The 26,662-nt window shown below is 43.4% G+C and overlaps 1 protein-coding gene across 1 annotated transcript; it reads left to right on the top strand.

The window, feature by feature from the left end:
- The first annotated feature begins 4,674 nt into the window (after positions 1-4,674).
- On the top strand, positions 4,675-26,376 carry ctcf (CCCTC-binding factor (zinc finger protein)). The gene is made up of 16 exons (XM_061721589.1): positions 4,675-4,808; positions 10,820-11,000; positions 12,152-12,297; positions 15,736-15,843; positions 15,923-16,102; positions 17,482-17,691; positions 17,773-17,935; positions 19,402-19,572; positions 19,652-19,785; positions 19,862-19,982; positions 21,455-21,604; positions 21,705-21,865; positions 23,477-23,659; positions 23,746-23,866; positions 23,944-24,165; positions 25,312-26,376. The coding sequence occupies exons 2-16, from the start codon at positions 10,832-10,834 to the stop codon at positions 25,527-25,529; spliced, it is 2,457 nt and encodes an 818-aa protein (XP_061577573.1). The 5' UTR covers positions 4,675-4,808; positions 10,820-10,831; the 3' UTR covers positions 25,530-26,376.
- The last annotated feature ends 286 nt before the right edge of the window (positions 26,377-26,662 follow it).

Here is a 26,662-nt window from a genome sequence, read left to right as displayed (position 1 = left end):
CAGACTCTTTAAAACCAACTAATATTATTTGTTCTTTTGCATTGCACCAATCACCACAACAAAATCCTTGTGTGTGTTAAACTACTTGGCAATAAACTTCTTTCTGATTCTGATTCTGATTTATATATCGTGTTTGATGGTTTGTTTCACTGTGATTGTATGTGTTTGACTTTGTGCTGCCTCTTGCCCAGGTCGTCATTGTAAATGAGAAACTGTTCTCAATTGACTTACCTGGTTAAATAAAGGTTAAATTAAAAAATAAAATAAAAGTCTTTTGGATCTGTTCTAGAGAACACTTGGTCCACATTCATGTCTGTTTTGTTTCTCCTAGGCCGGATTATCCATATACTAAACCGGGCGAGCGCCCAGGGGCACCAGCCAATGAGGGGGCACCAAATCAAATGACTAACTGGACCATATGTGTCATATTTTGTTATTTTCTCTATATATTTGCTGGAAGAGAAGCAAACAGCAGTAACCAATGATATAATAAAAATACATGAAAATAATCATAATAATAAAATAAAATAAAAGGAATTGCGTTTGAGTGAGTTACATTCTGATTGGAGCATCAGTGTAGTACGGCGTTTGTAGACTCATGTCTATCTGTGGTGCTACTCTTAGTTGGTTGCTTGTCTTATATTTATTTATAGTATGAGTGTTAAGCATGTACTTCAGCAATACGTTCATGTAAATCTATGGTCTTTATAACCATAGTAATTTACCCTTTTTTTTACCGTAAAATGTGGGAGGAGGGGGGCACTTCAGGTGAGGTCACCCTGGGGAACCACACTGATTTAATCTGGGTCTGTGTTTCTCTGTAGGAAAATGTAAGAGATATAACAATCCTGTCATCTTTATTTAAAAATCCTGTCATATTTATTTAAAAATCCTGACATCTTTAGTTAAAAACCCTGTCCTCGTCGTCTAACTTGTGGCCTGCCACAGCAGCTGCTGACCACCTTCTACTCTGCCATCATTCAATCTGTTCTCTGCACGTCCATCACTGTCTGGTTCAGATCAGCCACCAAACTAGACAGACACAGACTGCAACGGACAATCAGGATAATTGGGACTAACCTCCCATCTATCCAGGACCTGGACCGGTCCAGGACCAGGAAACGGGCAGGTAGCATCTCTGTAGACTCCTCACACCCAGGACACAGTCTGGTTGAACTCCTCCCCTCTGGACGGAACTACAGAGAACTATACGCTAAAACCTCCAGACTCATTCTTCCCCCAAGCTGTTGCTCTGGTGAACTCTCATCACTCATCAGTCTCAGAGTAATCAACCACTGTGCAATAATAATAATAAAAATAATAATAATAATAATAATAATAATAATAATAATAATAATAATAATAATAATAATAATAATAATAATAATAATAATAATAATAATAATAATAATAATAACACAATCATATGCTGTAACAATGCACCTTTCAATAATGCACCTTTCAAAAACCATGTCTACCTCATACTGCTGCACCTTTCACTTTTTTTAAATTGTATATATGTTAATAAGAGCTGTCATTTTTTTATTTACTGTACAGTAACAAAAAAATAACCGAGTCAAATTCCCTGTCTTGTTTGACCTGACTTGGCCCAATAAACATGATTCTGATTCTGTGATTCTGTGATGAACTGAAATTATGTAGATCTCTGTTGAGTTTTAAAAAAATATTGAAAGACAAAATAATTAGGGATTACAATGCAAAATTATTTGAATATAATTTAATTATGCAGAGCGATTTAGAGTAAATTTTCTTTTATTTCTTTTCTTTTGTATTACTGATAAACTGGGTGATCTTTTGGAAGGTACAGGATAGGCAAAAATAATCTTCGGCTTCAGCTTACTCCTTTTTCGGTTACACAGATTTTGTGTGCTATTGTTTATTGTGTGAAACTGATTAGTGTAAATATGTGATGATGTTTTGTCAGTTACATGCACACAAGTTAAGTTACATATAATGTAATGTAACCGAAATAAACTATTCATTCAAGCTGAACTCTATCATGAACAACCCCTCTCACCCCCTACATGACACCGTGGGAGCCCTCAGCAGCTCCTTCAGCCAAAGACTGATCCACCCGCTGCAAGAAGGAACGCTACCGCAGGTCCTTCATCCCCACAGCCATCAGACTGTACAATAACCAACTCTAGTCACTCGAGTGCAATAACCTGTTTTTCTGATGCAATAATCTTCTCCCTCTAAATACCTCACTGGTATTTTTGCACATGTATACAGGACTGTCTCAGAAAATTAGAATATTGTGATAAAGTTCTTTATTTTCTGTAATGCAATTAAAAAAACAAAAATGTCATACATTCTGGATTCATTACAAATCAACTGAAATATTGCAAGCCTTTTATTATTGATGATTATGGCTTACAGTTTGAGATTAAGATTCCCAGAATATTCAAATTTTTTGAGATAGGATATTTGAGTTTTCTTAAGCTGTAAACCATGATCAGCAATATTAAAATAATAAAAGGCTTGCAATATTTCAGTTGATTTGTAATGAATCCAGAATGTATGACATTTTTGCATTACAGAAAATAAAGGACTTTATCACAATATTCTAATTTTCTGAGACAGTCGTGTATATATTATTCGTTTTTCAGGTTTAGTATTTTTGTTTAGTATTTCTTTTGTACATTGTTCTTTATTTATATTGCTCTTTTTTTAATTATTTAGCTATTTATTGGTTCTTTTTATTTTTTAGGATATACATTTTTTTTTTTTCCTTTTCATACTTCATGTGTATTTTGTAAAATTGAGTGTGTATGGCTGCTGCTGCACAAGCAAATTTCTCCTCTGTGGGATTAATAAAGTTTATTCTATTCTACAGGACTGTCTCAGAAAATTAGAATATTGTGATAAAGTTCTTTATTTTCTGTAATGCAATTTAAAAAAACAAAAATGTCATACATTCTGGATTCATTACAAATCAACTGAAATATTGCAAGCTTTTTATTATTTTAATATTGCTGATTATGGTTTACAGTTTGAGATTAAGATTCCCAGAATATTCTAATTTTTGGGGATAGGATATTTGAGTTTTCTTAAGCTGTAAGCCATGATCAGCAATATTAAAATTAATGAATGAATGAATGAATTAATTAATCTTTATTTCGGCTTGTACAGAACAAGATGAAAAGGAAGGAAAAAAAAAAAATCAACATTTCTATTGCCGAAAAGGTGTAGGCTGAAGCCGTAGCTTATAGTGCCTACCCTTTTTTCTTTTGATCAAAAAATATGAAACATTAGTTTTTACTCAGTGAAAACAAACAATACATAAAGAAGAAAAAAATAAGTAAGACAAAATATAAAATTGACATTTCACATCCTAGAATGTTTTTGATTGTATACTTTATAATTATAGTGTTTTATATTTATTTACAATATTTTCTTTAAACAATTTCTTAAACTTGACGATAGAGCGACACATTTTTAGGTTGTTATTACAACTATTCCAAATTTCTCTAGCCTTAACTGATGTACATTTCTTTTTAATATTAGTTCTTGCTGTCGTCATCTCAAACATGAGTTTCCCCCTCAGGTCATAGCGGGTTTCTTTTATCTGGAACAGGTCCTGAATGCAGTTTGGAAGCAGTTTCTGCTGGGCTTTAAAGGCAAATAAAACAGTTTTCTGCTCTACTATATCATGGAATTTTAAGATATTATATTTAATAAAAAGATTATTTGATGGTTCATAATAGTCGGTTTTATTAATTATCCTTAACGCTCTTTTCTGTAATAGAAAAATAGGGTTTGTATTTGTTTTATAGGTGTTACCCCATATCTCCACACAATAAGTCATGTATGGAACTATGAGTGAGTTATACATTAAAAACTGTGCTCTTTGACAGAAAAAATAATTTGTTTTATTTACTATTGCTAGGGTTTTAGACATTCTTGATTTTACACTATTTATGTGTGATTTCCAGCTAAGTTTATCATCGATTATTACCCCCAGGAACTTATTTTCATATACTCTTTCTATTTCCATACCACTAATTTTAATTGTTATATGATTATTTTTTTTTCTAGTGCCAAAAATTATGAACTTAGTTTTAGTTAGGTTTAATGATAACTTATTGATATCAAACCATGCCTTCACATTTTTCAGTTCTCCTTCCAGTTCTAAATAATAAAAGGCTTGCAATATTTCAGTTGATTTGTAATGAATCCAGAATGTATGACACTTTTGCATTATAGAAAATAAAGGACTTTATCACAATATTCTAATTTTCTGAGACAGTCCTGTATATTATTCGTTTTATTCGTATTTCTTTTGTACATTGTTCTTATTTTATATTGCTCTTTTTTTAATTATTTAGCTATTAATTGGTTATTTTTATTTTTTAGGATTTTTTTTTTTATACCTTTTCATACTTCATGTGTATTTTGTAAAATTGTTGAGAGTGTGTATGTTTGTTGTTGCACAAGCAAATTTCTCCTCTGTAGGATTTATTAAGTTTATTCTATTCTATTCTATTCCTTCATTCTGATTCTGCCGGTGTGTGTGGTAACGGGCGCCCCTCCTGGCCACTCAGGAGCATTACAGGAGCTCCGACACCGCCCCTCAGCGGCCAGTCAGGGCGGTGCAGGAGCTTCGACACCACCCCCCAGCGGCCGCACAGGCGCACTGAGCCCGCAACTGCCATTTTGTGTCAGGATCTGCAGTAGTGGAGCAGGAGATTAAAAGAAGCTGCTGCGGCTCCGGGGCCGCTCAAACTCCGTGGGACAGGCTGCGTGGGTCCGCCGCGGGCCGCGGGACCTCACCGGCGCTCGAACAGGTGAAGTAGCACTACTTTTCTGAGGCGGAGGGGGTGAGTTTGCAGGATCTTTCACCGGCCTCTAGGTGTCACGATGGGGCTCGGTCCCGGCAGCTCCGAGGAGAGTGTTTGTCTCCCTCTATCGTTGTCCACAAACCCCACAAAGAGCGTTCAAACGTCCGCCCGGAGCGGCGCTGGCGCGGGCCCGGGCGGGACGGCGGGATTCCCGGATGGATCCGCGGACAGACGGGGGCCCAGGGGCCCGCCGACCCTCCGCGGAGCCGCGGTCGAGGGTTCGGGCCACGGCGTCCATTTCCTGCTTCTTTGTTCGCGCCGCAGCCTCGAGGACGCGGCGCGGCTCCCGCGCGACGGTTACATAAACTACGGTGGACGGTGACGTCAGCACTCATAAAGGGCCGGTCTGCAGTTCTGAGACCAGGTCCAGGTGGGGGCCAGAGCAGACCTGGACCGACCTGGACTGACCTGGACCAGATTGTCCCTCTTTGTAAAGATTATTGTGAAACCGGTTTTCTGTGTGGAAATGGGAGAAAAGCGTCTTTCTTGTGCTTTTTAGCAGTTAGACCAACTTAGACCAGGTCCCACACAAAAACCACTTTACTTTGACTGTTCCAACCTCGATTAGATGATCAATAACAACTATATAAAGTCATATTTGAATTGTGAAACAGGTAGTGATAAAAGGAAAAAAAGTGATTTTGGTAGTTTGACCAGGTGCTGTTCAAAAACATTCAAACCTGGACTAAATTAAAACCAGGTCCTGATCAAAAAACACAACAAACCTGCATCAGATTGTCCCTCTTTGTAAAGATTATTGAAAATGCAACCACTGTTTTGTGAAACCTGTTTTCTGTGTGGAAATGTGTGGAAAAAACCACTTTACTTTGACTCCTCCAACCTCGAATAGACGATCAATAAGTTATTGACAATAACAACTATATAAAGTATTATTATTGACTTGTAAAATAGGAATTGTTTTGTGATAAAAGGGGAAAAAAGTGATTTTGGTAGTTAGACCAGGTGCTGTTCAAAAACATTAAAACCTGGACTAAATTAAGACCAGGTCCTGATCGAAAACCACAACAGACCTGGATTAGATTGTCCCTCTGTAAAGATTATTGTGAAACCGGTTTTCTGTGTGGAAATGGGGGGAAAAAAGCGTCTTTCTTGTGCTTTTTGGCAGTTAGACAAACTTAGACCAGGTCCCACACAAAAAAACACCTTACTTTGACTGCTCCAACCTCGATTAGATGATCAATAACAACTATATAAAGTCATATTTGAATTGTGAAACAGGTAGTGATAAAAGGAAAAAAAGTGATTTTGGTAGTTAGACCAGGTGCTGTTCAAAAACATTAAAACCAGGTCCTGATCAAAAAACACAACAGACCTGGATCAGATTGTCCCTCTTTGTAAAGATTATTGTGAAACCTGTTTTCTGTGTGGAAATGGGGGGAGAAAAGCGTCTTTCTTGTGCTTTTTAGCAGTTAGACCAACATAGACCAGGTCCCACACAAAAACCACTTTACTTTGACTGCTCCAACCTCGATTAGATGATCAGTAACAACTATATACAGTATTATTATTGAATTGTAAAATAGGAATTGTTTTGTGATAAAAGGGAAAAAAGTGATTTTGGTAGTTAGACCAGGTGCTGTTCAAAAACATTCAAACCTGGACTAAATTAAGACCAGATCCTGGTTGAAAACCACAACAGACACGGCTCAAACCTGGATCAGATTGTCCCTCTTTGCTAGTCAGACCAGGTGCTGTTCAAAAACATTCAAACCTGGAATAAAATAATTAAATCAAATCAAATCAAACTTTATTTATAAAGCACCTTTCATACATAAAATGCAACACAAAGTGCTTTACATAAAACAAATACAAACATGAAATGTATTAATGCCCTGCCCCCCTCCCCGCACACACAGACAGACAGACACAAGCACACCACAATTCACCCAAGTTACACGCAGACACGCACGCAGACACGCACGCAGACACACGGTGTAGACATGACTGAGCATTGAGGATCCAGGTGAGGAAACGGTATCAGGGAGCCGTCCACACCAGGAGGTCCCATAACCTGCAACCACAAGGGGGGGGGGGTCCTCCACAGAGACCATCCAGACGTTCTGCCAATTTCTGCTGCTTTGCCAAAAAATGCTACCTAATGGTTTTCTACCTTTTGTAGAGCTACAATTTTACTGTGTCTTACTCTCTAAGCACACTTCCTTTTCCCCCAAGTGGTCCTTGTCGCTTGCCAGGCCGTCATTGTAAATAAGAATGTTATTAACGACCTGCCTGGTTAAATAAAGGCCAATGACTGAATGAATATCAAATAAAGCCATAGAATTATTTTTTTTTCTCTTTATCGCATAATGTTCAAAAAGTGTGATGTAATTCATGTCATGGGTAGTGTATTTTGAAGGATCAAATACTCAACATCCCATATTATCAATTTAGCGTGGCAATCAAACTTTGAAAATCGACCGTGCGCATGCGCAGAACCACAAAGTAGCATTTCTCGGCAGGTAGCAGAAATTGGCTCAAACCTGGATTAGATTGTCCCTCTTTGTAAAGATTATTGAAAACGCAACCACTGTCTTGTGAAACCTGTTTTCTGTGTGGAAATGGGGAAAAAAGCATCTCTCCTTTGCTTTTTGGCAGTTAGACCAACTTAGACCAGGTCCCACACAAAAAACACTTTACTTTGACTGCCCCAACCTCGATTAGATGATCAATAACAACTATATAAAGTACTAGTATTGACTTGTAAAATAGGAATGGTTTTGTGGTAAAAGGGAAAAAAGTGATTTTGGTAGTTAGACCAGGTGCTGTTCAAAAATATTAAAACCTGGACTAAATTAAGACCAGGTGCTGTTCAAAAACATTAAAACCTGGACTAAATTAAGACCAGGTCCTGATCGAAAACCACAACAGACACGGCTCAAACCCTCTTTGTCCCTCTTTGTAAAGATTATTGAAAACGCAAACACTGTCTTGTTAAAACCAGTTATTTGTGTGGAAATGGGGAAAAAAGGCGTCTTTCTTGTTTTTTTTTCGGGCAGTTAGACCAACATAGACCAGGTCCCACACAAAAACCACTTTACTTTGACTGCTCCACCAGGTGCTGTTCAAAAACATTAAAACCTGCACTAAATTAAGACCAGGTCCAGTTCAATCTATGACACTTAGACTGCTGAAACTGGTTTGAATCGATCCGTTGGCTAGTAACGCATGTAAAAGATGCAGCTTGCTGCATGAAACAGGAACCGTGGGGGTCGAGGACTTTGAGCAGCATCACGAGTCAGCAGACCTCGTTGTTGACGTCTGTGTCGCTGCTGGTTCAGGTTATCTCCAGGTGAAAGGCCTGTGTTCATGGACGTCCCAGAGAGATAGAACCACAGCTGATGCCATTTTCAGTAGATGACAGTTCCTGCTTCTCTAATAGATTACAACCTCAGGTCCAAAATAATTTGAAAGTAGAATTATATGAAACCAGAATGAAATGTAAACATCACTAACCAGCTGCTGGTCCTGTTACTCTGAGGGTTTGTTGAAGACTGCTGGGATTCCTGCTCCCTGAAACTCCCGTGATGGGGGTCAGGTCCCTGAAGATGATCTGTGCGGTGATGCACTATTCTGCTACACTTTCAGAAGTAAACGGGCCACTTTTGTTTAAGTGCAAAGTCAAGTTGAAATAAATCAAATCAACGTGGCTCGTCAGCAAAGTCATATCAGGGTAACCGGGGTAACATGGCGGGATGTTCTGGTAACGTGAGGATAATAATAATAATGATAATACATTTTATTTATAGGGCGCCTTTCATGGCACTCAAGGTCGCCGTACAACATCAAATACAGTCGATAAAATAATTAAGACAGACTCGTAAAATATAACAGACTGCACAGAACACGTAGCAGAGCAGCCACAAACAGGGGAACATCAGGTCTCATATGCCAGTCTGAAGATGTGGGTTTTGAGGAGGGACTTGAAAGGAGAGAAGGAGTCAGTGTTCCTGAGGTCAGGGGGGAGGGAGTTCCAGAGATGAGGGGCAGAGTGGCTGAAAGCTCTAGACCCCATGGTGGACAGACGGACTGGGGGGACGGTGAGGGTGGTGGAAGAAGCAGACCTGTGGAGCAGAGGACAACGTTGCATGATGGCGTATGTGTGACTTTATAAACTCAGAAGCTGTTCCTGCTAGACCCCATAGACGTCAAGGACAGTACATTTTTAAAGTAGTCGATAGCTCTGTGACACTGAAGCTCTTGGGTGGTGGGCGGTTATCATTTTCTCTTTTGGTCCCCCCTTATGATCCAGGTCCTGATCAAGGTTTCTTTCCTCCTAAAGGGGAGTTTTTCTTTCCACTGTTTTGTTTAAGGTTTTTCTCCCACTAGGGGAGTTTTTACCTGCCATTGTTTATGTAATAATTGCTCGGGGGTCATGTTCTGGGTCTCTGGAAAGATCTTAGAGACAAATTTTGTTGTAATGGACGCTAGGGGTGGGTATTGGGAAGGACCTCACGATACGATACGCATCACGATACTTGAGCCACGATACGATACACATTGCGATATCCCGATTATGCGATATCCCGATTATTATATTCTACATACTTCACCGAAAAATTTAAAAATGCATTACACATCTTAAAATCCAAGTTGTATATATGTACATCAGATGATGGTGATGGATCTTAAAATCCGAGTTGCACGTTCATCAGATTATAGTGACAATTCATGGGACAAACTGAGTCAAAACAATGTTTTATTATAACTATACAAGCTAAAGTTACAACATATTTGTATATGTTTTTCATATTATTTACATCATGTGAAATTAAAATTAAATTTAGTATGAGGTCGCTTTAATTATGTGGCAAATGATAATAAACACAAGAAAGATGGTACTAAAACCAAGGACAGGCACAGAGATCAGTCAGTATAGATATAAATCCATAAATAAATAAACCTCTGTCCATTATTTTTCATTTTTTAAGGACAGGCAATTGTGTTATATAAAAAATAAATTATAAAATGAAATAAAACGTGAAATAAAACCTGAGCTCAGTGCAGGGCCCTCCCAGGGTTGGTAGAGAGTGGCAAGGCCCAGGACTGTCACTTGGGTAGGAGCACTGAGTGATATAATGGGAAAAAATCGGGGATAAAAAATATTAAAACAAAAAAAAAAATCGATATTCAAATTTTTAATATCGATATTGAATCGGCTGGAAAAGTATCGCGATATATTGCCATATCGATTTTTGCCCACCCCTAATGGATGCTATATAAATTAAATTGAAATTGAATTGCAGTTTTTGGGGGTAGAGGGTTAGGGTTAGTTATCTGGGTCTAATGTACACGTCTTTAATGTTGTCATTTTTAGTGTCTTTGCACGCCGCTATGTTTGGCACTTAACACCACTCTGGTAAAGTTGAGTGACACGACTACACGTTCTTGGACATCTCACCTACAACTAGCTGTCAACACGTGCGGACACAAGACATGCACGTTAAGACGCACGCGTACGCCAGACGTCAGTCTCGTTATCCTTCCAGGTGAAGCTGAAACAGCCTTCTTCAGTAAAACAGTGCGGTATAGAACATACTGATAACGGCGCCGTATTTCCTGTAGCTTATCAGAACTGTGGTACTGACCTGGTAAGGTACTGGTACCAGAAGTGACCAGTACCCTGTACTTTCCCTAGCCCTCGCTGTGTAGAAACGTCTGGGGTATTGGTTTATAGTAGCGTCGAGGATTTTCTTTGAGATCATACAAGTCAGCATGCTTTACATTTAACTGTCAGTTATAATTACTTATTCTGAATTTATTACTGTCACAAAACATTGCTTTTTAATTTTTTTAAGGGCATTATTGATGATGATGGATGCACTGCCAGCTGGGGGAGCAGTTCTGGGGGAGCAGTTCTGGGGGTTACTCCTGGTTCTGCTGGATGAGTCTTGGATAACCATCAGCTCAATGATGTCTGTGTCCCCGGCGTGTTTCAGATATCGGTCAGCATGGACGGCAGGTCAGCAGAGAGCGTGGGCGAGGTGGACGTCCCCACTAAGGACTTCCCATCCATTCAGACCGTCCACACCCAGGACGCCATGGTGGCCGACCTGCTCCAGCAGGCCGCGGAGGCTGGCGGTGTGGTCCAGGGACAAACTGGAATCGTACTGGAATCAGGTTCGTCATCCATTGATAATTAAAAGAACTGTAGACTAGGCCCGGGACGATAACAAATTTTGCTGGACGATATATTGTCCCACAAATTATTGATGATAAACTATATTATTGTCGACATTGTCTAGACCAAAATAAGCACTTACGGTATATAATGTTAATATATCATAATAATGCAAGTACATCCTTTCAAATGTAATAATTAAACCTTTATCAGACATTGGAGAACTTTTAAATATGCAAAACAAATAAAACAAGCAAACGGGGGTTCGAGCCTTCGTGCCCCCAAGTGCAGACCGCCGCGACGTGCGGGACCCGCCCGGGGACCTCCGCACCCCTCGCAGAAACCGCCACCCCCCCAAACAGCAGCTCTCACCCGCGGGGGTGAGACGAAAAAGGGAGTGCCGTCTCCGCCGAGCCCCGCGGCTGCCGGTGGACCTAGGTCTCCGCGCTGACCGCGTACCACTGCGCCTGCGAAGGCCGGTGGAGGCGGACACACGCTCCCATCCACTTGGGGGATCTTGGCGGCGGACGCGTGGGGTGACGGAGCTCCGGCTCGCCCCTCGCCGCGCCGGTGCGCCCGGCAATCACCCGAGCACTGAGCCGTGGACTGGAGGGAGAGAGACGGCCGACCCCCGGGCCGCCACCGCCCCTCTCCTCATCACCCGCGCTCTCCTTTTTTTTCGCCTACGACCTCAGATCAGACGAGACAACCCGCTGAATTTAAGCATATTACTAAGCGGAGGAAAAGAAACTGGGGTCCGCGCTGTCTGCCCGGGGGATTAAACTCGGGGGATTCAACCCGCGGCTCCGCCTCCCCCCACAGATACAAAGAGTCTGAATGATTGACAAGATGGTTCACTCCGTTCATTTTTTTCCGCTAAGGAACAAACGCGCCCAGGTGCTAAGACCGATGCGCAGAGTGAGCCCTCTTGTCATCCAGTGTGTTTGGAGGCCGGAGACGAAGAAAACAAATATGCGTGCATATGGCCATTTATCGAGGCCGGAAAAATTATCAAGTCCATTTTCATTTATCGTGCGATTAATTGATTTATTGATTATCGTCCCAGGCCTACTGTAGACATCAGTTTCAGGTTGTGGGGGGGGCTTTGTGAATAGCTGTTTCAGCTCTGTATTCTACATCGATGTTTCAGGTCACGGTGAAGAAATGGTGGCAGTCAGCCAATCCCAGCAGCAACTGATGGAAACCGGGGTGGGGGTCCGTGTTGACGGTGGAGCAGGAGTGGAAATGATAGTTATGGACTCGCTGGATCCCACTTTGCTGCAGATGAAGACTGAGGTAAGCTCAATGTGGAGACTGATGAAGGTTATGGTTGATGTTTGAGTGTGAAGAAGAGAAAACTTATAGCAATACTTCATTAAAACCCCTTCAACGGTAAATCTATTATTATCATCCCTCTGAGTTATTAATCGTGGAGCATTTGTGATTTCCGGTAGATGACATTCTCTTCTGAGAGTTCCTCATTAGGTTTGATGTCGCTGAGGGATCCTGGTTTCTGAGCAGAGACGTCAACCTTCATTCTCAGGAGGACTGATGACCAACTCAAAATCAGTACTAGTGCTGGTGCCGGTGCTGGTGCTAGAGCCAGCTCTGAACAGGTTCCAGAAAGAACTGTTTTTTTTCCACTGGTTGGAGAGCCAGGATCCTACGTTGTTTGTGACGTCACCAAAGTAGAAACAGGAAATCAGTAAACGGAGCATGAAACCTAATATCTCAAAGAAAAACCTTTAATAGAAACACCTCTAATTTTAAAAAAAAAAAGCCAAATATCACAAAAAACCTTTTATGGTTTCATGAGCTGTTTTTTCAGACGTGACGATGTTCCAGTTTATCATTCTGCATGGATGGATGTGACGTAGCCGGCCGATCTAAAGTCACCAACATCTAGTTCCAGCTGTTTCTGGCCTCATTGAAATGATGTAGTTGTACTGTAACACCATTAATCATTACTACGGCGTTACTGCAGTACATCAGGGCCTCGTCTCTGAAGAATCAGTAATGGCCATCTGCTGCTCTTCTTGACTGTTTTCTCAACCGCGGTTGCGACAGTCGCAATTACTTGTCAAAGATGAAAGATAATTTTGTTCATCTTCTTCAAAGTGGAGATTTTCTTCGTCATTGTTTTGAAGAGTCGTCTGCAGGACGAGTTACGGAGACAGAACTAGGAGAGTTATGCTGATAAAAAGAAAAACAGATTAGTGGAAATATAGACCCCCGGCAGCAATTCCTTTATTTCTCTTTTCTACGAATGAGTCTGGTACTACAACCGGACTAGCAGAGCCCTATGTGCGTCCCACTGACTGACAGGACCTTGATTTCGGTGTTCTGGACACTAGAAGTACTGTGCAATACTAATTAAGTTGGGCCGGTAAAATATAAATAAAAACAGCATGCAATGATTTACAAACCTCATCAGCACATTTTATTCCCGGTGGAACATGACAACATATCAGGTGTTGGAACAGAGACATTAAAAATATTGGCTAATTTTGAACTTGCTGCAGTGTCTGAGGTTGCTGGGAGTTTTCTGTTTTGGGTTACGGTCTTGTTAGAAGACCCACCAGACCTGAAGCTGGACTGGCACCAGATGTATTTACTGTATTCCTCCAAATATCAACGCCATCCTCTTTTTTTGTGATCACATATTCAAGGCTACAAGGTTCCCAGTGCCCCAAGCAGCACGACCTCCCCACAGCATGATGCTCCCACCACCCTGCTTCAGTGTGGGAACTGTTGTGTGTTTTTATTTATATTATTTTTGTGAAAGCTTCCCCCTTCCTTCACCAAATCAGAACAGGGCATATGTGACTAAACAGCTGGAGTCATCTCTTCTTCTTCCTCTTCCTTTCAGCTGCGCCCTTCAGGGGTCGCCACAGCAACTCATCCATCTCCATCTACTCCTGTCCGCTGCCTCCTCTCCTGCCACACCAACCAACCTCATGTCCTCCTTCGCTACATCCATATATCTCCTCTTTGGTCTTCGTCTCCTGCCTGGCAGTTCCCACCGTAGGATCCTTTCCCCAATAAAATCACTGTCCCTCCTCTGGAAATGTCCAACCCATCTCTGACGTTCTCCAGAACATGTTTGTTCCTTTGATGTCCTCATCCTATCCATCATTGTCTCTCCCAAAGAGAACTTCAACATTTACAATTCTGCTACCTCTAGCTCTGCCTCCTGTCATTCTTCAATGCCACTGTCTCTAAACCAGATACCTCTCTGGTCTGTAGACCTCCTTTCATTCTTATTGATACTCTTTTGTCAGACATCACTCCTGACACTTTCCTCCAGCTGCTCCCTGCTCTCACTACAGATCACTGCCATCTGCAAACATCAGGGTCCATGAAAAGTCCTGTCTGACCTCATCTGTCAGTCTGTCCATCACCATAGCAACCAAGAAGGGGCTCATGGCTGATCCTTGGTGCAGTCCCACCTCCATCTTGAACTCATCTGTCACACCTCACCACCGTCTTGCAGATCCCGTACACGACCTGCACCGCTCTGATATACTTCTCTGCTACTCCAGACCTCCTACAGAACCACGGTTCCTCTCGGTACCCCGTCAGAATTTTATTCCAGATCTACAAAGACATGATGAAGCTCTCTCTGGGTTTCCCTGTACTTCTCCATCAGCATCCTCAAAGCAAATACTGCATTTGTAGAACTCTTTCTTGGCATGAAGCCATACTGCTGTCTATTGCTCCCTTCCGTCCTCAGTCCAGTTTCTGTGAGTCTGTCCCACAGCTTCACTCATTAACTTTATTCCTTGTAGCTGCCGCGACTGTTCTTGCCTCCGTTCCTCAGGCCTCCTCTCGCTGTCTCAGATCTTGTTGAACAACAGACTCAAAACCTCTACTGCCACCTCTCCCCAACTCTTCCACACCTCCACAGGTGTCTCATCAGGACCAACCACCTTTCTACTCTTCATCTTCTTCAATGTCCTCCCAACTTAACTTTTACTCATCTTCGGTACTTCGTGGTCCACAATGTCACCTCTTCTACTCTTGGTTCTCTAATTTTCTTCATTCATCGATTCTTCAAAGTTCTCTCTCCATCTTCCCATACTCTGCATCACTTCATCTGACTCACTCCAGAACTTCTCCTTCTCTTCTAACTCACATTCCTTGATTAAAAAAACACACCTTTAGGTTCCACCTACAGAACATTCCCAACAAAGTCCTCCTTCAAGATACCTCTTCCTCCATTCCTCCTCCCATCAGCACCACGGTAGAACAGCTTAAACCCCGCCCCAGGCTCCTGGCCTTTCTACCTGGACACACTGAGCATCCACTTTCCCCCTCTGCATCACCGCAACCAACTCTAGCATTTCCTGTCATCATCCCCACATTCAAACTCCCGACTCTCAGTCCTGGACTCTTGACTTTCCTCTTCTCTCTCTGCCTGTGGACACACCTTCGTCCTCTCCTCCTCCTTCGACCCACAGTAGCCCGGTTTTCATCAGCCCCCTGCAGGCTAACCCGGGCCGCGACCGACCTGGTATGGAAATCAGATTTGTGACTTGTATCATTGTTTATGTGACGTAGGTTTTACGTCGGATTCCCTTTCTGACACAACCGGCTGCATTTATCTGGGCTTGGGACCGGCACCAGGAAGACACTGGCCTGTGCCCCCCCACCCCTTAGGCTGCGTTAGCTGGAGTCAACTCTCATTCTCCTGAACTACAACTGAAGAGAAGTTGTGTTTTTCTGTTTTTTCAGGTGATGGACGGTGCAGTTAGAGGCTCTTCAGGTACAAGCGGGGTTACAGGTGCGGCTCATCAGGCTACTGTAACCACAGTGGACCAGACTCAGATCATCACCCTGCAGGTAGGTGGTTTTAACGCCAGGGACGGCGCCGTATCTGTCACTATGAAAGACAAGCTGACGAACTCCTCTCCATCCACAGGTGGTGAACATGGAGGAGCAGGCAGCCCTGGGCCTGGGGGAGCTCCAGCTGGTCCAGGTTCCTGTTTCTGCCACCGCTGTGGAGGCTCTGCAGCAAGGCACGTTCGTAGACACCACGGCCATGCCGAAGGACGGAGACCCGGTCATCTGCCACACGCTGCCGCTGCCGGAGGGCTTTCAGGTGCTTGCATCTTCTTGACCCTGAAGTAGACCAGAACTGTTTCAGTTTCTTCAAAAATAACTTTTCATATCCAATCAAAGGTTTGAATCACTCCCAGATACTTTGGAGGCTTAAATCTAGTACTGATCCACCCTCAGAAGATGAGGTTGCTTTGAGATGCAGACCGACGTAAATTCACTGCCTTCTTCTCATTTTATTTGATCATACTTTACTCAATTAAAAATTTTTATTTTATAAAATTGGTTTCAACTCATAAATTCTTGCTTATTGAAGTCAGAATTTAAAGTTTTGACTTCATAATGTCAGACTTTAGAAAGTCATTTATAGTCAAAATTTATCTGATTACTTTAATTAATGTCGCTTCGGGGATTAATAATGCATTTTTTAACTGAATTTAAGTTAACTAAAATGTGCCAGTTTACAAACGCAGACGTTTAAAAGTAAGACTAAAAAGCCAGACTTTTACCTCCTACAGAAAGTCTGACTTTATACATACAGACTTAATCAGGAGTTTAGAATATAAATCAGAAATTGACTTGTTAAACCGGAAAAATGTTTTTGTTAAGTCAGAAACTGAATTTCAGATTTGTTTAATTTATTAAGTGACACTATTAGAAGAGTTGTTAAAGCCTGACTTTTTAAAGTCAGACTTAAAGTTACAGAAGTGCATTTCTGTCACAAGTGCTGAAAATACCACTATTTTCAGGCAATATTACAAAACTAGGTCATTTGAAAACAGATCCGCTCTTTGGCGCCACCTGCAGCTCCCAATGTGGAGTGCACGTTGCCACCGCTCCCGTTGCAACTCTTCCAATCACAGCCAGGGCCGTGTTTACACAATGTCAATCACAGTCAGTGATGAAGCATTTTCTCACATGACCCACTGGTTTCTGAGGACCGGTTCCAAAGACCGTCTTTCTGCATACACGACAGAACAGAATTCAGAAATATTGACATTCCTAAGCTTGAAAAAGGTTTCGTGAATGACGTCAGAACTACTGGTATGAAAACGTGAAAGGTGTGTTTTATGAAGAGAACGACCTCCATCTCCCAACCTTGTCAGGATGTTATAAGTTAGTGATGCAACAATACAGATGTTAACACCAGATATCAGGCCTGATGTTGTGGAAATAGCCGGTTTTGGTATCGGAGAACAGGATTGGTCGTTGAGACGATCTAATTAACTGCATCAATCTGCCACGACACGTGATCTGAGCTCCACCTAAGTCACAATAAAAGACAAACACAGTCACTTGTCATTGTAATTCAACAGTAAATAACTGTAGCGTTAAAATGTTACAATCACATTGAAGTTTAACAAATGAAAACACTTCAGACGTGCGGCTTTGACTGAACGCAACAATATGTTGGATGTTTAGGTGGTGAAGGTTGGCGCTAACGGGGAGGTGGAGACTGTGGAGCAGGAGGAGGGAGCTGAAGCCCACCCTGTAGAAGAGGAGGAAGAAGGGGAGGTGGGCAACCAGCTGCTGGAGGGGGAGGACGAACCTGTTCATTCTCTTAATCATGACCCCGACTGGGCCAAAGATCCAGACTATCAGCCTCAATCAGAACTGAAGAGGAGTAAAAAGGTGAGCTGCCGAAGCCGCTGTTCCAGCCTTTGTTGTTGACGAATGTTCTGGAAAACTGAAGCAAACCTGTCACGCCTGTAGGGGAAGAAGAGTCGTCTGCGGTATGCCGAAGGAGATAAAGACATGGACGTGAGCGTTTACGACTTCGAGGAGGAGCAGCAGGAGGGTCTGCTGTCCGAGGTCAACGCCGAGAAAGTAGTCGGCAACATGAAACCTCCCAAACCCACCAAGATCAAGAAGAAAGGTAGGATGAAGGGATGTGACGTCGACGTAGAGACATTCAGAGAATAAACTCCAGCTAATGCTGCTCAACTTTACATCTTTGATGGATTTTAAATGGTTTGGGAAGGGGACGTTCCTCTTACCCAGAAGGCAGCAGTTTGGGCAGAGCAGCCCAGACCTGCCCCTCACCAAAAACCTCTTATATACACTTATTGTTTTGATGTATAAAGTACACTGCAGGTACCTGGAGGATGCAGTCAAAGCAGTCAGAACGTGATAGTGGAATACTTGGTTGTTGACCCCCTGGAACTATTAAGACACTCAGTTTTTTTTAGTTAAAAGGGAACAAGTGAGACCCTCTTGGTGGTATTACTGTAGCACTGATCCACCTCTAGATCTGCTCATTCCTCCCTCACGCATGAACACGCCTCCTTGTTGAACTCGTCCACTTGTGCAGCCACCGTATCACGGTGGAGGGGGTTTGTGTGCCCAAATGATCCCAGGTATTATGTTGTCTGGGGGGTCCCAGATGGCGTTACGTGAGGCAGATTGGTCTTCGGAAACAGGTTTGACTAAGAAGAGAAAACAAGGCACCTCTCCCAGGTGTAGGGTCCCATACCTGGAGGAGGGACTTGTTGGTGAGCGCCCAGTGGCCACCCCATTTCACTACCTGCACGGGGCCGTATGAGTCAGGTGCACATAGGGCTGGGCGATATATCGAGTATATTCGATGTATCTCGGCTTCTACACTGTGCGATGTACAAAATGACTATATTGTGAATATTCGAGTATACATTGTCACGCATTTGCTTTTAGCCGCGGGCATTAATTTAAAAGGCTTTTCTCACTCTCGTCTCGTTTCTCCTTCTCTGAGACATAGAACAAGCGCACCCTGTTACATACGTCAGTCACGTGCTGTCGTGCGTGCATCGTTATACGACCAGCTGCTGATGTTGGCACCGCTGTCCGGTCCGCCGGTCAGTTCCACCCCGCTTTATCTTTAACTTAACTTTAATTTAACTTTAACTTTCCCAAACTCGGCCGGTTGCTACGCGCGGCAGACTCTTTTCAAACTACACTGGGACGGTTTAGTAATGACGGGAGGGGATGTTTTCTCCTTGCACGCTGCGCTATTGCAGCTCCAACTATGCTGCTCAGTGCGACACACGTCCGCGCGCAGCGAGCCGCCGAGCCTTTCTCTTCCAGAGCTGAGAAACGTCACCTCATGTTGTCGGTCCCAGGCTCTGAAAAATGAGGGGGTTTGTGTCAGGATCCAGCCCAAAAAAGAAAAATGAACATTATCAGCTGTGTGATCCCTGCAAAGGAACATTTTTGCATCAAAAACATTTTAACAAACAACAACGAACCATGACAGCCTTTAGAATGGGGAAAATTGTAAAGTAAAAATAAAAAAAGCTTGCGGTTCTGTTTACCGTTTTACTGGGCTGGTGGCGGTAGCATTGAAACCAAGTCTTTCTGGGGTTACAGGAGTGAAGAAGACGTTTCAGTGTGAGCTATGCAGCTACACCTGTCCACGACGCTCCAACCTGGACCGCCACATGAAGAGCCACACCGATGAGCGGCCTCACAAATGTCACCTGTGTGGGAGAGCCTTCAGGACCGTGACCCTGCTGAGAAACCACCTGAACACTCACACAGGTGAGCATGCTGGAGCAGGTGTAGGAGTGGAGATGGTTGTGTTGGAGAAAAGCTTTGCCCATCATCTTTGTCCACGCAGGAACTCGGCCACACAAGTGCACAGACTGTGACATGGCTTTCGTAACCAGCGGAGAACTCGTCCGCCATCGTCGCTATAAACACACGCACGAGAAACCCTTCAAATGCTCCATGTGTGACTACGCCAGCGTGGAGGTGAGAACGGCTCTGCTGTACCAGTTTGAAATGTTACGAGCGTCGCTCACGGGGCATTTGTGTGCTCATTGTGCAGGTGAGTAAGCTGAAGCGCCACATTCGGTCCCACACCGGCGAGCGTCCATTCCAGTGCAGCCTGTGCAGCTACGCCAGCAGAGACACCTACAAGCTGAAGAGACACATGAGGACGCACTCAGGTAAAGCCAGACTCCATCTACACAGAGGAGGGGGGTGTTGTTTCTTTTTGATTATCCAGCAGAAAACTCAGTTTTCATGTTAAAAATATAATATATTATAAAAGGATTAATTTAAATCGTGATTGTTAGAAATTGACCTCTTGAAGGGGGCACCCTTTCAAACAGAACCTTTTAAAGCTTCAAAGTTTGACACTGGATTTCTGATTAAATTTTGAGACATGAACGGTACAGACTGGATCAGCTTGACCTGGGGTTCTGAAGCTTTTCTTGTCCCTCTACATCAGTGATTCTTCACCGGAGGTCAGCAGACCCCTAGTGGTCCGTGGTGTCATTTTAGGGGGGTGATGGGTCCGTGATAATAAAATATATATATTTTTAAAAAGATCCTCTAACATTTATTGAAATAGAATATTATTTTACTCAAATGTGACCGAGACCTTTATCCAACTAAACTACAGAGGGTAACATGACCTTCTTTTACTCTTTACAAGTGTAATTCGTTATATTTTAATGAGAAATATTGCACTTGTTTGCATTATTGAAGTTAATGCATGAGACTGTTAATAAAAAACGTAACACGATCTGTATCCTTTTTAAATTATGAGCCCCCTAGCGTTTCAGTGGGCATACGCCATTCAGTTCTCAAAAACTGCTTTTATTGTGAAATATTTGCAGGAAGCTGTTGGGGGAACGCTCATTAACTTGCAAAGTTCAAGTTAGCACTCGAGATTGCAATAATGTTATAAAAAAAAAAACAAAGAACACCATAAGGACAGTGACAAAAAAAATAATAAGGAAAAAAAGAAGTAGAGGATGATGGCTCGTATTTATGCTTGTTCCGAACGTAGCCAACTCTGAGACACCGGAAAAGAAAAAGTTTCTTTAGGTTCCTTCAGAATAGCCAGAAAACTAATGATCTTTTCATCGTTGTTAGCAGAATTCTGAATCCATAAATGTACATTTTCTAAGAGGCAGATACGTTTATCTTGAAGAAAGTTGAAGCATTAACGATTTTCATCTTTTCCAGTGTAAGAATGACATTTCAAGTTTAATGTTCATCACTTGCTGCCTATATTGTTCTGTTTGTCCTTTGCGTTGCTGCTCTTCGTACGTCTGTAGTTGCTGGACGCATTTCAGTAAAGAAAAACAGCAGTGGTGTCATGTTGTATACGGTTATACTTCTGACTTTGGGTCGACATTGTGCCCAAGTTGACACCTCTGGTATCACATGTACTGACCCGCAGAACCGAGGTGAGAAATGTTGGCATCTCGGCTGATTGTGTACGAGAACAAAGTGAACGCTCGGTCATACCGTTTACCAGACCAGTTTCCATGAAACCCCCCTGAAGATATGTGAGCTTCTCTCGGCTGCCAGTTGTGGCCAATGTCAAGCGTTTTTCAAAAGAGGAGATCATGTTTGTTGCTTTTGACCCTCTGACTAACTCCGTCTTCTTGCTCGATGTTGTTGTCAGGAGAGAAACCGTACGAGTGCTACATCTGCCACGCCCGCTTCACCCAGAGTGGAACCATGAAGATGCACATCCTGCAGAAGCACACGGAGAACGTGGCCAAATTCCACTGTCCTCACTGCGACACCGTCATCGCACGCAAGAGCGACCTGGGTGAGACACGGCCTCACGCTCACAGACGAGTTCCTCTGCCGCTTCCCCCACTCATGTCTCCTCCTAACTCGTGTCTCCTCCCGTCTGTGTGTTCGTGAAGGCGTCCACCTTCGGAAGCAGCACTCGTTCATCGAGACGGGGAAGAAGTGTCGCTACTGCGATGCGGTCTTTCACGAGCGCTACGCCCTGATCCAGCATCAGAAGTCCCACAAGAACGAGAAGAGGTTCAAATGTGACATGTGTGACTACTGCTGCCGCCAGGTTCGTACACACACACACACACACACACACACACACACACAGAGCCATCTGGGAGATTTGCGAGGCCCTGTGCGAAATGGCTTGGGGGGGCCCTTGCGCGCTCGCTACGCTCACGCGCGTGACAGTTTTGGGTTTTTCGGGTCCGATCGGGTGTCTATATGCGCAATTTTAACTCTCCAATTAGCAAAATACTGGATACCTTCCCCTGCCTCATCATTATCTGGGCTTGCCTGAACGCGGGGCCCACGGCTGCTTGTGACCCGGTCGGAATGGTGATTTTTGTAACAAATTTATCAAATGAGCCTTTCAGAGAGGCATTAAACTCTTCCATTTTCTTTAGTTTTTTTTTCTTTTTTCATCCCCTGATGGAAATTTCCTGAATCTGTCTCGTTCTCTCGTCATTGTGTGACAGTTTGTTCCAACTCCACCCGTCTGGATCAGAGCAGCTTGTGTTAACGCGCTTGGTCTGATCAGTTGTATTGAACAACAGACACGTGCATCATTGCACATATATTTATTGATATGCACAGACTAGTACACATTTAGGTCTGTAATGGAACGTGACTGTTGATATTTATAAGGGAAAAAACGGAACGAGAGAAAAAAAATTGGGAAAAAAAAAAAAACGGCCCACAGCGCGAGGCCCCGTGCACACACACACACACACACACACACACACACACACACACACACACACACACACACACACACACACACACACACACACACACACACACACACACACACACAAAACACCAGGATTTCCACTCATGAAAATGGTCCCACTGGAAGTTCAGTCTCTGCTGGACTCTGATCTGTTTCCAAGCGTTCAGTCCATAGAAGTGAACAATTCACTGGATGTTGACTCGTATTAGAACCCAGCAGATGACCCTCACCCCTCAGTCTCAGGCCACGTTTACACGTAGCAAAAACGGTGGTGTTTTCATCAAAAAACTCAGTTTTCACATTTGCTTTTAAACGGAGAGAAACGGACATTTAGGCTTCAGAACGTCACATTATGCAACAGAAACGTCACCAGCGTCATGAGTGCCACCTGTGTTTACAATTTGTTTGGCAACTGTCAATATTTTCTTGTATTTTACCTGTTTTATATTCTAAAGTCACACTTAAAAGTAACTCCACTTCTCTGTCACTCCAAACGAAAGACTCGTTCCATCTTGGAAGTAACTGGAAGTTACTCGTGTCATTTGTTGATGTTTTTTTCCAGGACTCTGATTGGCTAGCATGACTTTATCTTCTCGTTACACTGCCCCCTGTAGGTTTGGCTGCTCATAGCACCTTAACAGCAATTTATGCGGGATCCTGTAAATGATGGTATTTTTCAAAACATAGAGGGGAAAATATCCGTTTTTGTAAATACTATGTGTAAACGTGGCCTCATTCTCTTCCCAGAGTTCCCTGCTGATGTTTAGATGAACCGCTCTGCAACCTTTGCAGGGACATTCTTTGTTCATGACTGTGAAATCGTACTTTTATTTAAACATGAAGTTTATTGGAGCATTTCCTCAGAAACAGATGCAGAGCTGAAGTTTAGTCGGCCAGTCTCTGACCTGAGCTGCCAATAATCACTTTGCTGTCCGTGTGCTGCAGGAGCGCCACATGGTGATGCACCGCCGCACTCACACCGGAGAGAAGCCGTTCGCCTGCAGCCAGTGTGAGAAGACCTTCAGGCAGAAGCAGCTCCTGGACATGCACTTCAAGCGCTACCACGACCCCAACTTCGTCCCCACTGCCTTCGTTTGCCCCAAATGCAGCAAGACTTTCACTCGTAGGGTGAGGACACGCGCTGCCTGTCTCAGCTGAGGTGCCTCCCTGCCGGGTCTCTGACCAGTCCTGACTGCTGTTCTCCTGTTTTCCAGAACACCATGGCCCGCCATTCTGAGAACTGCAACGAGGGCGTGGAGGAGGCTGAGAACGGAGCTCCCAAGAGAGGAAGGAGAGGCAGGAAGAGGAAGATGATGACGGGGGACGACGACAGCGGTGAGGGTTGGATGCCGAATGCTGCAGCGTTGTGTGGTGACAACCTGATCTGATGTCTCTTTTTATCCCTGGTTCAGAGGACGACCTCCCCGAGCAGGACGAAGACGACGAGGGGGATGAAGAAGCTGCTCTGCTGCAGGAACAGGAGGAATCAGAGAGCATTGAGCTGGACCAGGCCCCCGCTGCCGTCCCCATGCCGGCCCCCGACGAGCCTCCAGTCAAGAGGAAACGAGGACGGCCCCCGAAGAACCCCCCCAAACCTCCCACTCCCACCAAGTCTGCAAAGAACTCCCCTGCAGGTGGGTGTCAGTTAGGGGTGTAACAATATATTGTGCCACGAAATTTCGCGATACAAAAACATCACGATGCGTGTCGTGGAGGTGACAAACTGTATCCTGATATTGGGTTATTAATATTAATCTATTGTGTTGACTAGAAACGTGCAGTGTATTGGTGCCGACCGCGCCTCAACCCGCGGACCAAAATCTTCCTCCGCTGAGAAGAAACTAGTACCGTTTTGGTCCCGATCACGGGACTCTTGCAGGTTTTGAGCTCTGAACTTTTACTCATGTAAGGCGTAGAGTTAAGCCTTACCTTATTAAATTAAACATTTTTGGGGTGGTGAGTAGGATAAACACGGGGACAACTTCTGCTGAGTTCGAGTGTACTTTAATGTCCCTCAACAGTGTAGGATTTCAGAGCATCAACACAGCACCTAGTGCCGTACTGTGACGTATCACTCCGCCCAATCTAAAACAGACTAATCACTACAGATAAACTGACTAGTGTCATTATAGTCCCTGATTTACATCAGAATATAAAGAATATATTTATAAAATAATGAACCCTGAATTACCAAAATAACCTTCTTAACAAAAATAAATCTCCTCTAACACTTATAAGGTGAGCATGAATCAATCTTTTTATGATGTAAAATTGTATGTATTTATTTACTTTTATTTATTTATTTAATTTTAGTTGTTAAATTTCTGGAAAAGAAAAAAGTCAAGTCATACATGAGAGAACTATTCAGTTTGTGACAAAATATCTTTACTTGTATGAAACTGAAGATGCATAATGCAAACCTGACATTTACTTTTAGTTCAGTTTGTGGAAAATGGTTGGCCTGGCTTTCTCTTTAAAACTTAAACAGTTATAGTTTCTTTCAAATAAAAGACAATTTTTTCCAGTCATATGTTCCTCATTCAAGGATTTAAAAAAATACTGCTATAATATCGTTATCGTGACCTCAATATCGTGTATCGTACCGTATCGTGAGATTAGTGTATCGTTACACCCCTAGTAACGATACACCCCTAGCTGCTGACGTTAGTGTTGGGCATCGTGGTCCCAGTTCCTCGTCCTCTGGAGTTCAACCTCCACTTGTTCTCCTTGTCTTCTGTCTTCTCCTGGTCTTTCTAACACTCGTGTCTGTCGGCCTGCAGCTGCTGCAGTCATCCAGGTGGAGGACGAGACCACCGGAGAAGTGGAGAACATCATCGTGAAGAAGGAGGACGGCTCTGTGAATGCCGTAACGGTGGACGGGGTGGAACTGGCCCCCGAGGGGGCGGAGACTATGGATCTGGGCGCAAACGACACGACAGCTGCTGCCGCCAACGGAGACCTGACACCAGAAATGATCCTGAGCATGATGGACCGGTGAACACGCCAAGACCCGCTCAAAGACTGCATGTACATACCTGATCTCATGATCATCACATGACCCACCAGATGGTTCTGATCTTTTCTCAGTCCGAGTGTGTCCTGAGTGGGGTCTGTTTGGTTCTTCTGCTCCAGGAAATCCTCTGACAAAGATCTATGTTTTAGTTTGATTCTCTTTTTCTTTTATATGTGTAGTTTTCCATCATCGAACCAGAACTGTAATCTAAACGATCTGTACTTCAGCTCCCAACCACCACAGGAACCAGAACCCTCCTGGTTGTGAATCATGTCCTTCATCTGCAGCTTCATCTGCTGCTTTTCCCATCCTCATTCCTGAGTTTGGACCCGTTTGCGTCTAAATTCTCTGAGGAATCAAGTTTGGTCGTATGATCGATCAGAGACAGCTGTGAGGCGACGGCTGACCCAGACAGAGGTTCTCCGTGAGCTGCAGTCCTCACGTTCATCATCTGTACCCACAGTAAACCAAACTCAGATTTTAAAAACTCAGCGCTCAGTTTCCGATGAAACCATCCGTATTTGTCCGGGGATGATGGACTTGATGGTCTGGAGGAACCGCAGGTGTCGGTCTGGACCAGCCGATCCCAGGTGGGACCATGATCCGATCCGTGTTGGTGTGCAGGTGAAACATTCTTCCCTCCAATGAAATTCCAGGTTCCAGGAATGCTGCTCCATCTGCAGGTCTGCAGGTGGGTGGAAGCTGGACGCGTGATGTCATCATGATTTCTTCCTGCTGGTTTCATCGTTGTCGTCTGAGCAGAGGAAATGTTTGTCTTGTCATTTCTGAACAGAACTCTGTACAGCTCAGAAAATAAATCATGTTAACAACAGCCAACACTGCACGCTTCCTTCTTTGTTCAGCTCAGGGATCGGATCAGAACCTGCTGAGGTCTGGCCGCCCCAAACTTTTACTGTCATTTAGCAGACGCCTTTGTTTTCAGACAGGAAGTCCGATGTCATGTTTCAGATAAACGCTGGACTTTCTGCTGGAAGATGAAGATCACAATCAGTCCAGCTTTATCTACATAGCGTCTATTACAAGTTGTCTCCAGGATGTTTCCAGAGACCAGAACCCCGATCAATTATTACATAAACAGTAGGTAAAAACTCCCTGGA

The sequence above is a fragment of the Cololabis saira genome, chromosome 5, assembly GCF_033807715.1.
Source record: "Cololabis saira isolate AMF1-May2022 chromosome 5, fColSai1.1, whole genome shotgun sequence".
Taxonomy (NCBI): domain Eukaryota; kingdom Metazoa; phylum Chordata; class Actinopteri; order Beloniformes; family Belonidae; genus Cololabis; species Cololabis saira.
This window is presented reverse-complemented; position numbering and strand designations above follow the sequence as displayed.

Bases quoted from the DNA above. Each gene is read 5' to 3' on its own strand.
- ctcf (XM_061721589.1), top strand. From the start codon at position 10,832: ATGGACGGCAGGTCAGCAGAGAGCGTGGGCGAGGTGGACGTCCCCACT. The intron at 19,983-21,454 runs GTAAAGCCAGAC...TGTTGTTGTCAG, and splicing joins ACACATGAGGACGCACTCAG to GAGAGAAACCGTACGAGTGC. The intron at 24,166-25,311 runs GTGGGTGTCAGT...GTCGGCCTGCAG, and splicing joins TGCAAAGAACTCCCCTGCAG to CTGCTGCAGTCATCCAGGTG.